The sequence below is a fragment of the Nicotiana attenuata genome, chromosome 2 (genome assembly GCF_001879085.1).
Source record: "Nicotiana attenuata strain UT chromosome 2, NIATTr2, whole genome shotgun sequence".
NCBI classification, from domain to species: domain Eukaryota; kingdom Viridiplantae; phylum Streptophyta; class Magnoliopsida; order Solanales; family Solanaceae; genus Nicotiana; species Nicotiana attenuata.
In genome coordinates, this window is record NC_031990.1 from 54,580,213 (window position 1) to 54,592,508 (window position 12,296).

A 12,296-nucleotide genomic window follows, 5' to 3' on the forward strand; every position below is an offset into this window, starting at 1 on the left:
TCAGTCATAAATAAGATAAAATTGAGCCTTAGCTGGTGCCCATGGATGAGGGCTGACGATATCCATCCCCCACTTCATAAATGGCCACGACGATAAGACTAAATGCAATAGTTCCCCCGGTTGGTGAATCATCGGAGCATATCTTTGGCAATTGTCACATTTCTGTACAAGCTCTTTCGCATCCTTTTCCATGTCGATCCAATAATAACCGGCTCTGATCACTTTTTGAACCAATGATTCGGCGCCTGAATGATTTCTGCAAGTGCCCTCGTGAACTTCCCTTAGAACGTATTCGGTATCTACTGGTCCCAGACATATTGCTAGTGGGCCATCGAACATTCTACAGAACAAGGTTTCATCCTTGAACAAGCTGAATCTGGCTGCTTTCGTGCACAGGGCCCTCGATTCCTTTGGATCTGAGGGAAGTTTCCCGATCTTCAAATACTCTACGTATTTATTTCTCCAATCCCAGGTTAAGCTTGTGGAGTTTATTTCGGCGTGACCATCCTCTACTACCGACCTCATGAGTTGTACGACCTACCCCGAGTTGAGCTCATCGTCTTCGACCGACGACCCTTTGTTTGCAAGGGCATCGACCTCACTATTTTGATCTCGAGGCACATGCTGCAAAGTCCACCCTTTGAATCGATATAATGTTACTCGTAACTTGTCTAGGTACCTTTGCATTTATTCTTCTCTAACTTCAGACGTTCCATTAACTTGGTTTACTACAAGGAGGGAGTCACACTTAGCTTCGATCACCTCCGCCCCCAAGCCTTTGGCTAGTTTGAGACCTACAATCATGGCCTCATATTCAGCCTCATTACTAGTAAATTTTATAGTTCTAATAGATTGTCTAACTATATTTCTTGTGGGTGGCTTTAGTCTGATGCCAAGTTCAGACCCCTTTACGTTCGAGGCACCGTCGGTAAATTGGGTCCAGATTCTTAAAGACGTTCTCGAGTTTACCAGCAACTCTCTTTTGTCCTCGGTTAATAAGACTGGCATAAAGTCGGCCATGAAATCTGCCAAAATTTGAGATTTAATGGTTGTTCGGGGTTGATATTCGATATCGTTCCCGCTGATTTCTACGGCTCATTTGGCCAATCGTCTCAAGAGTCCGAGTTTATGCATTATATATCGTAAAGGGTAGGTTGTCACAACACAAATAGGATGGTACTGAAAATATGGTTTCAGTTTTCTAGAGGCACATAGAAAAGCGAGTGCCAATTTTTCTAGGTGAGGGTATCTAGATTCGGCCTCACCTAAGGTCCTGCTAATAAATTGGACGTTGTGTACCTTGTTCTTTCCAAACTGGGACTCCTTTTACCGTTATTTTTGGTACTGCTAGATACAAGTATAGTCGTTCGTCCGCCCTCGGTGTGTGAAGTAATGGCGGGCTCGATAAATATCACTTAAGTTCTTCGAAAGCCTGTTGGCATTCCGGGGTCCATGTGAAGTTTTTTTTCTTCTTCGGCAACGAGAAAAATTGAAGGTTTTTATTGGAAGACCTCGAGATGAATCGCCCAGGGCTGCAATGCGCCCGGTTAGCCTTTATACGGCCTTGACATTATCCACTACCGTGATATCGTTGATAGCTTTGATCTTGTCAGGGTTGATCTCGATTCCTCATTTGGACACCATGAACCCGAGGAATTTACCTGATCCGACTCCGAACGCGCACTTTTCTGGATTCAGCTTCATGTTGTACTTCTTCAATATACTGAAGGTTTCCTGCAAATGCTTTAAATGTTCTGCTCGCAGGGACTTAACTAACATATTGTCAATGTAAACTTCCATGGATTCTCCTATTTGTTCTTCGAACATTCAATTTACTAGGCGTTGGTAAGTGGCACCGGCATTTTCTAATCCAAATGGCATTATGTTATAGCAGTATGTGCCATACTTGGTGATGAAAGAGGTCTTTTCTTAATCATCCGGGTTCATCCGTATTTGGTTGTACCCGGAGTAGTCATCGAGAAAATGAGGATCTCGTGGCCGGCCGTGGCATCGATCATGTGATCGATGTTAGGCAAAGGGAAAGGGTCTTTGGGGCATGCCTTATTTAAATCTTTATAATCTATACACATTCTTAGTTTGTTCCCTTTTTTAGGAATTACTACTGTCACACCTCCTTTTTCACTACACCCCCGGAAGGGGTATAAGGGAGTTTTTTCCATCTTAAAGTGACAATCGAAACGTGATTGTTTTATTTAAAGATTCAGAGTCGCCACTTGGGATAATTATGGTGTCCCAAGTCACCGGTTCAAATCCCGAATCGAGGAAAGATTGACTTTCTATTACAGTCCGCGAACCAGAAATCCGGGTAAGGAATTTTGTTATCCCGGGAGAAGGTGTTAGGCATTCCCGAGTTTCGTGGTTCTAGCACGGTCGCTCAACTATTATTATTGGCCTATTATCTAATTTTAGTACATGTTCAAAACCTATGTGCATTTTTAACCTTAACCGCTTTTGATTATTTTTTAAAGAAAAATGAACGTTATTTAAAATATGTCTTGAACCACGTCACATTAATGCACCCGTGGTCCACAACACATTCTATATAACATTGTTGAGATTCGGATTTGGGTCACATAAATGCGCACCCGGGTTTAGGAAGGTAATGTTATTAAAATAACGCGCCTAAAGCAACTACGTGTTTTTAACTTTGCGAGGGCCATAAAAATTTGCTAAATGGCACGCCTCGAATTCTAAGGATTTTAAAGAAATAGTTAAATGAGGGCCACGCATTTGGAATTCTATTTGGCGCGGCGCACCTCAATTCCAATTTTAAAGAAAAACTTAAACTAAACTTTGAGGGCCATAACTATATCTTGCTTAATATGGCACACCTCACGACTTTACATTTATAAAAAAAACAATTGACTAACTAAATGGAAACTGGGGGTCTTCTACTCATTTAAAAGAATTCCGAACCTACTAACTAATTAGCAAACATTTAATTAAAAGGGACATTTAGCTAAAAATCCAATTTCCGGATGTTTTCAAGATTGGGCCCAATAGCTTATCACTTACGCATTCTGCCGAATCACAGATTTTAATGGCTTAAACTAAGCCTCAAGTGAAACCCCAACTTGTAAATATGAGTAAATGATGTTGGGGCTCAAGATCGAATCCCTGCAAGGTCACAAACATCTCATAAGCGCATTGGAATTAAAATTTGTCCCATGAAGAATGCACATAAATTTCCAATTTAAATCCTGATTTAACTATTCCAACAGGGACGAACATAGAAGCATTTTGGAAACTCAGGATTAAACAAACATCAAGTAACCATGCTTAACTCAGATTTTTGGAGCTGTTTTTAACAGACAGTTTCATGCTATTTGAGGCATTTTGCTCGAGACATGTGAATGATAAATGTCAATCCTATAGGTTAATCTAAGAAACAATAAGAGTCTGAATTACACCCTTCAAATGGAACCCATACTAATGATGTCGATATCAACAGATAATAAGCAAACACTAAAACCTAAACATTCTGACCCACATTACACTATAACAGTCCTTTAGAGTCCTTTTATACAAATCTGAACATTAAGATTCATGCAAATCACTAATAATTTGAAGCACATGATTCGTTTAAAATTGCAAATGAGCTCAAAACTGAAACGGAAATGCATTAATAACAATAAGAACCAAAACTAACTAGGACATTTGACGATTTCCAGAAATGTTGAAAACAAAACATGTGCTGAAAACTAATGCTCTTGTATTTCCAATTTCAAACAAACACTTGGCTTCTTCATTTCATATGTCAAGGGAAAGACAATACCTGGAAATAAAGGAAACAAAGGAGTGAAGTTCAGTAGTAACAATAGTAGCAGTAAGTAGCAACAAAAATCAGCACCAGTAGAGCCAATTGAACAGTGAAATCAGCTCAAATCAGCAATGAAACAGTATTTTCCAACAATAAGTCCTAACCAGCTTTAAAAATACCCAAAACTCAACTCACCTTCAATCCCGAATCAAAAAAAAACTATCATTGCTTCAGAGATTTTAACTGGACTATTCGGAATAACCAAAATCCTAACAAAATCAGTAGTTGCTTAGAGAACCTCTAGAATTATGAATTATTTCTGAATTTTTCAAGGAAGCAACCGTTGGTATTTTTTTCTGAGATTTTATCTCTTCATTTCTGACATGAATAACAAGGTAGAGTGCCTTTATAGGCAAGGAGAGTAGGGCAACTAGCAGATTTCAGTTTTTGCATTTTTGCCCTTTTTTAATTTTTGTATTAGCTGAAAAGTCCTTAGTTAAAAATCAGTATTGCAAACAATCCCCCTCCCCATCTTCCTAGACGCTTCCCCAGGCAGTTACAACAAGATTTCAACCAATTACCCCTAAGACCTCTAATATTTACCCTCCCAACCTAAACCAACTATGGGTCATAAGTCTGCAGACCCAAATTAAATCCCCATCTGGGCTAATCCCTTCCCCTTTGGACCCAATTCTAATTCAAAAATCCAAACAAAAGAACTAACACCAGAACCAACAATAACAAAAGAAAATGTTTGGGCTCAAATAGATTGTAAGCCCGAAGAACATTTCAACAATTAACAAATTAAGCTAAATGACCTACTAGTTAGAATTTAACCAAACCGACCAAAACAATTTCATAATTAACCAAGCAGGACCAAATGAAAAACAGAAATAGAAAAAGAATCAGGAAGAGAAGAAGAACATTTCAACAATTAACAAATTAAGCTAAATGACCTACTAGTTAGAATTTAACCAAACCGACCAAAACAATTTCATAATTAACCAAGCAGGACCAAATGAAAAACAGAAATAGAAAAAGAATCAGGAAGAGAAGAAGAAACGGAGAAATGGAGGGAGAGAAAGAAACCTAGCTTAAACTGAAAAGACGAAAGAAAATACCTACTGAGACTCGAGCAATTGAGGAATGGAGCTTGGACCTTCAACTTCTCGGATTTTCCGGCCAACTATGATATTAATCGTGTGTTCTTAATAAGAACACACGAATAACATCAAAATAAGCCCGAATCTTCCAAACAAACTCGAATCAAGAGCTTTTGGAATTAGGGTTCTGATTTAGATTTGATATTTGAGGAGTTCAGGGGTGATCTGAAGGAAAATGGATATGGATTAGGGAAGAGGGGGTTGTGGTGGTCAAGGGGTGTTATTTTGGAAGGAATTGGGACTGGCGCCGCCACCGGAGAAAGTTATGGCGGCACTAGGGTTTCTAAGATTTGAGACGTTCTGGTGGCATTAGAGGAAAGGCGATTGGAGATTTAAGATGGAGTGGTGGAGAGGATTCGATGGTGTATTTTTGGGGGTGATTGGCGGAGGCGCCGCCGGTGGAGGGTGGTGGGAAAAGGGCGGCGGGCTAGGGTTCCAATACAGTCTCTGAGAGAGAGTGAATTGAGAGAGACGAGTGACGGGATGTGACGGGATTAGGACAGATTTATATCAAATGGACCCCCACTTCGCGACCGTTGGATTACTAAACCTCGACGGCTCACATCTGATCTAACCTAAACGGGGTCGTTTTGGTTGGGGGATGGGTTGGACCGGTTTGGACGGGTATGGGGTGGGTCTAACCAGGTTTTGGGAGGGAAAATTCATTTGGGCTTGGGATTTTAATTAAAACAAGCCCAAAAACTCTAATCTCTTCAATTCCTTTTCCTTTTTCCAAATTAATTCTTTTTATTTCAAACTCTCTCTCTCTTTTTTTTTAAATTAATTTTCTAAAATAAAAACTCAAGTAAAACCCAAACAAAATCCTAAATTAAATCAATCCTAACGCATTAAGTTAATTAATTCTAATTAAAACTAAATTAAGCGGAAAACCATCAAAATTCAAGGATTAAAAATAAAAGTGCAAAAATACCATTTTTGTGATTTTCCCATTCTTATAAAATAACTAATTTACTACTTAATTCCAAAACACAAAGTTAGATCCTAAATGCAAATGCAACATATTTTTGTATTTTTTATTAATTAAATAAAATAAACATGCATAGACAAATGCAAGCACTTGACAAAAAATGCCACAAAAATCCACCAAATTGCAAACAATGAAGAAATTATATTGTTTTGAATTTGTGGGAGTAATTCATATAGGGCAAAAATCACATGCTCACAGCTGCCCCTCTTTGCTCGGAAACACGAAGAGTTTTCGTGCAAAGATAAAGTGAGCGTATACGAGCGATTTTTGCCCGTTTGAATACTCCGTGGGAAGCATTTTTGAAAGATTTGACCGCACCCTACATCCGAGGCTGCCTACATATCCTTGGCTATAAAGGAATCAGGTCAGTGTAGTTCGGGAATGTTCGGTAGCTGGGACTACCATGAAGCTGTGATTTCAGTGTTGCTGTTGCTGCTGCTGCTGCTTACTGAACCCCTTATTAAACCATGACAAAATAAAAAAGAAGCTAGACTAAACTATGATCTATGAATTACAAAAGCCTTATCTATATCTTCAAACTTGATCTTGTGATTCTTGTTGCCTTGTTGACTTGTATTCTCCCGGTGAAGTCCCTTTGTTGCCGACATGAATTGTAATCTGAGATGCTTTCCCTTTTCTTCAGGTGGATGCCTGATTGCCAAGAACTTGAACTGTATTCCCGTGCTCTCCAGGTGGGCGCCTGATTGCCAAAACTTGAACTATATTCCCTTGCTCTCCAGGTGGGCGCCTAATTGCCAAAACTTTAACTAATTCCCTTGCTCTCCAGGTGGGGCGCCTGATTGCCAAAACTTCAACTGCATTCCCTTACTCTCCAGGTGGGCGCCTGACTGCCAAATTTTCAACTGTATTCCCTTGCTCTCCAGGTGGGCGCCTGATTGCCAAAACTTGAACTGTATTCCCTTGCTCTCCAGGTGGGCGCCTGATTGCCAAAACTTGAACTGTATTCCCTTGCTCTCCAGGTGGGCGCCTGATTGCCAAATCTTCAACTGTATTCCCTTACTCTCCGGGTGGGTGCCTGATTGCCGAAACTTGAACTGTATTCCCTTGCTCTCCAGGTGGGCGCCTGATTGCTGAAACTTGAACTGTATTCCCTTGCTCTCCAGGTGGGCGCCTGATTGCCAAAACTTCAACTGTATTCCCTTGTTCTCCAGGTGGGCGCCTGATTGCCAAAACTTCAATTGTATTCCCTTGCTCTCCAGGTGGGCGCATGATTGCCAAAACTGCTATTATGTTCCCTTGCTCTCTAGGTGGGTACCTGATTTAAACAAAATAGACAAAACAACGAAAATTTTCTACCCCAGTTTGGTAGCTGGGCACATCTGTGAGTGTTAATCAACTCTTGTTATCAAAATGAATTCTAAATTAAATTCTTTTATCCTGAAAACTTCATACCAAGCCTCATTTCAAAAGTGAAAACTTAAATGCCAAATTACATTTCCCAAAAGTAGACCTCTCGTCAGACCTTGTCATTTGCGAGAGCCTCAAAACTACTAAATCCTGTTATCCAAAAGGGTACTGGAGCTTACTGCCGAGTCTATCTAGCACTTGCTTTCCTTATGGAGGGTTTCTCTGAAACAAACAAAATTTTCTGCCCCTGTTTCGATCAAAGAAAAATCTTGTCGGTTTAAAAATGTGGTGGTTAGTTTGTGGCATTCTTGCTGAAGGTGGCTTCTCCGCTGTCGTGCTTTGTTTTGACTAGCTTCCCCGAACTGGCCAAGAACCGCTTGACTTTCCGACTGACTTTCAACCCCCATGAACTTGGATGACCCGAATGTTCTATACCCAAATCGTTGTGTTACATCTCTGACCCATCTGTTTGAACCTCTGCATCTCCAACAAAATTACTAACCATATCCGGTGGAACTTCCACTGACCTTTTATATCCTATTTCACATCATACTATCTCTAGCAGTGCCTTGGCCGCCCTGTGTTTTATGCAGCTTTGGAAGTTGGTAGTGAGCTTTGAAATCCTTTCTTATTGCTTAAAAGAAACTGACATTGGAAACATTTTAGAGAAATAAACCCAACAGAAATGAAATGCAATGACCTTGAGAGTTAGGGATAAAAAAAATCCAAAACTGGAAGACTGTCTGAAGGGGAAAAGAAAAGAGACTTATCTGGGTGGAGCAGCTGGCGCCAATGATCATGACATGCATTTTGGATTAATCGGCCCAGTCTATCCAACCAATAAACTTTTAGTGGCCATATTTTATGCCTCGAGATCTTCAAAACCCAATTTCTTTACCTAAACATTGACCTTGTTCGGCCTGCGGCGCCCCGAAGGGTTTTTCGCCAACAAACCTCTCTCATTTGTTTATCTCTCAACTCACTGTCGCCTTAAGGTGCCCGTGAAGGTTTTCACCAATAAGACTCTCTCATTTTTTATTTCTCTCAGGTTTCGTCGCCTACGGTGCCCGCGAGGGTTTTCACCAATAAGACTCTCTCATTTTTCATTTTCCTTGTTTGGACTGGAGTGTTGCCCCTGATATGAATTACCTTTACTTGCTCGACTTGGCATCTCTCGAAGACTGATCAGAAGGTCTTTCTTTGGACCGTAATGTGGGCTTTTGGATAGGGTTAGAAAGAAAGGGTATCAAAAGGCTCAAAACGATTCAAATGAGTTCAAGATTACAACTTTTGGAATCGGATTTCCTACAACAACCACAACTTCTCCCCAGTTTCTTTGCTTGGGGACTTTTGGATTTTTACTTTGATGGGACCGAACCGTGAGGCAGCCTACGTATCCTTAAAAGGAATCAGGTCGAAGGTAGTTCATGTCATAGGAATTGCTTTGTTTTTTGTACTTTTCTCTTCTGCTTTTTTCTTCTTTTCTCTCTCTTTTTTTTCTCTTTTCTTTTCTTCTCTTCTCTTTTCTTTCTTTTCCATTCTTTCCTTTTCTTTTCTCTTCTCTTTCCCCCTTTACTTCTTTACACGAATTTCACTACTGATTCCAGAAGAGGGGTATGAAAGGAAATAAATAAGGCTCAAAGGGGTAACAAAGGATAAAGTGTTTAGATAGCAGAACAAAATGCCTTTGTCATTCCAATCTTCAAAACATGCCAAGTACAAACAAACACAATTTAACCAAAGAAATCATACATAATATCTTTTGAACGCACAAGAATTGATAGCCATTTCTACACATTTGGCTTCTATATCTGTTAAATACAAAGCACCATTGGACAACACTCTCGTTACAATGAACTGCCCCTGCCAATTTGGGGCGAACTTGCCTTTTTCTTCAGTCTGATGTGGAAGGATACGTTTTAATACTTGCTGACCCACCTCAAACTTCCGGGGATGCACCTTCTTGTTGTATGCTCTACCATTCTCTTTTGATACAACTGGCCGTGACATACTGCCGCCAGTCTTTTCTCATCAATCAGACTTAATTGCTCCAATCGGGTTTTGACCCACTCATCAATCTCTGCTTCATCATCACACTTTATTTCTTGGATTATTATTTCAGAATTAGGTTGGCTTTTAAAACTTGGCCGAATATTCCTCATGCATGTCATGTCATTGAAACCAGCGTAAAAAAAACTGTACAAAGAAGAAAAGAAAACAAAAATAAAAACTGTCAGGAGTGATGGAAAAGGGAAATTGCATTTCATTGAAAATAAAGGATAACAGGGTTTATACATCCAAACGGACGGAACATAGAATCTAATTACAACCCTGGAATAATCCAGATAAACTGAAGGAAAATCAAAGCAAACTACTAAAACTCCTTCCGGGTAGGGAGAAGAGTAAATTTTCAATTGTTAATCTTTGCACTTGGCCCGACAAATTGCACATCCGCCTTGCCAGAACCCTCTCCAACTTCCACCATGTTCACATCGTCGAACAACTTCTCGAACCTTTCAATCAACTCTTTATCAAGATCAACCACAGAACTAGGAACTGTTGTTACTGGGCGCTTCCTGGAGCCTGGCTTGATAATGACGGGATCTGTGCGGGCACCCTCCACAATTACGAAAGGCTTGTTCGCCGCTCCTGGCACAACCACTTTTGCCCTTTCTTGTTTCGCTGCAACATCACTTGAGGACCCTTTCTTGACTACCGCAAATGGTTCACTGTTTGTCCCGCTCAACCTGATCACTGATTTCTCACTTGTTGACTTTTCAACCGGCCTGGCCTCACTGGACCGAATCATCATGACGGTCTGTGAAGGCTTCTTAGGCTCCCCTCCCTTATGCACTATCTCAATCACATTTGTCTCCTGATGGGTCGGCAACGGGTTCTGGTTGATGTTGGGCGCCTCCGGAGCTTGGACTTCAATCCGATTTGTATCAATGAGCTCTTGTATAGCATTTTTCAATTGCCAACATTTCTCCGTGTCGTGCCCCGGAGCACCAAAACAATAGTCGCAACTTACAGAATGATCAAGATTTCTCGGGGGAGGATTTGGCAATTTTGGCTCGATCGGCCTCAGCATATCCAATTGTCTCAGCCTGTGGAACAAACTAGTATAGGACTCTCCCAATGGAGTGAAGGTTTTTCTCTTCTGCAACCTCTCGTTCTTAAATGCTTGGTTGGGCTGAAAACCTGATCCAGGAGAGTTTTGGTAGGCTCTTGGGGGTGGATAGGCATTTTGTGGTGCTGGGTATGTATTTTGTGGGACTGGCGCACGCCATTGTGCGTGGGCCGGAGGTTGGCTGTATGTTTGGGCATGGTGGACGGAAAAATGGGGGTCTGGTGGTGGGTAGTAGTGTTGGGGTGGATTATACGGGGTATGGGGGTAGGTTTGGTGGTGGGGACGAGGCTGTTGATAGTGATGAGGTGAACCCCTAGGTCCGGACCAAGCTCCTGAATTAATCATTGCTACATCCTCTTTCTTCTTCTTTCCAATTACTCCCCCAGTTCCACTTTGAATGCCCTGGGTGGTTGCGTTAATATCCGAATAGCTCATGATTTTGTTTGTCTTGAGCCCTTCTTCTACTATACCGCCCATCTTCACCACTTCATTGAAGGACTTGCCTACAGCTGACACCAGATGACTGTAATAAGTAGGCTCTAAAGCCTGCAGAAAATAATCTACCATTTCACTTTCTTTCATTTGAGGGTCCACCCTTGCTGTCTGCTCTCTCCACCGGAAGCCATACTCCCTGAAGCTTTCATTGTGCTTTTTCTCAATCTTTGTCAAGGATAGTCGATCCAGAATAATCTCGAGATTGTACTGGAAGTGACAAGCGAATGCTTGTGCCAGATCGTCCCATGTATACCACCTTCCGTGATCCTGCCGAGTGTACCACTCCAGCGCTGATCCACTCAGACTCTGACTGAAATATGCCATTAGCAACTCGTCTTTTCCGCCAGCTCCCCTCATTTTGCTACAAAAACCTCTCAAGTGCGCTACTGGATCACCATGCCCATCATACAAATCAAACTTGGGCATCTTAAACCCTGCCGGCAGTTGAACATCTGGAAATAAACATAGATCTTTGTAGGCCACACTTACTTGACCTCCCAACCCCCGCATGTCTCTGAATGACTGTTCCAGGCTTTTAACTTTCCTAAACATCTCCTCATGTTCGGGATTTTTAGCTGGCTTTTCAGTTCCCACAGGGAGATCAAAACGGGGAGTGTAGGAATAGGGTTCTGGAGCTTTGAAAGTGGGCTCCGGGGGGTAATACCGGTTATCATGAGCTTGGAACAAAGGCTCGTTGGAGGATCTGTGGAGTGTAGTGGGAGGGGGCACCACGAAGACAGGAGTAGCTGGTGGAGGAGGGTATGGAACTGGTTTGGGTGGTGGAGCTGGTGGTGTTTGGGAGGTGGTGCTCTGGTAGTGTTGGTAAATGGGAATGCCCTGGGACGAATCGGTAGTAGGGGGTTCCTGAGACTGAGCCAATGGTGGGATGAAGGCAGGGTTGGTGGGGTAAGCTGGTGGTGGTTGCCCTTTTGCCCATGCCTGGTACATTTCGGCCATCTGTTGTTTCAGCTTATACATCTCTTCTTTCATCGAATTAACATCCAACTCTTCCACCTCTGTTGAAGGATCGATGACACTCGCATCAAGTTCCTGATTGGCCATGATCAATTTGTTTTTGGAACGGATGTTGTATGGGTGAGTTTCCAGAATGCCACACAAACTAACCACTTGCATGTTACTTGATGACAATAACAAACTTGTTAGCGATCAGGATTTAACAGATAGGCAACCGCACATTTTGGGGGATGAATGCACCTAAACAGTTAACCGTTTCTATTATGCATTTGATCGGTTGCTTGCGTCATACCGGCTTTTCCTTATTTCTATTTGCAACTTCCCGTTTTCTCTCTTTTGCACTTACGCCTTTCTTTGCTTGATTTCTCTCTCTTGTTTTGCCACAATTTCCTTCCT

The 12,296-nt window shown here is 41.6% G+C and overlaps 1 protein-coding gene across 1 annotated transcript; it reads right to left on the bottom strand.

Annotated features, from left to right (window-relative positions):
* On the bottom strand, window positions 1-11,882 carry LOC109219836. Its single transcript, XM_019384305.1, has 4 exons — window positions 11,762-11,882; window positions 10,167-11,671; window positions 542-624; window positions 1-340 (listed from the first exon to the last, which is right to left on the bottom strand). Exons 1-4 carry the CDS (start codon window positions 11,880-11,882, stop codon window positions 1-3), a joined length of 2,049 nt encoding a protein of 682 aa, XP_019239850.1.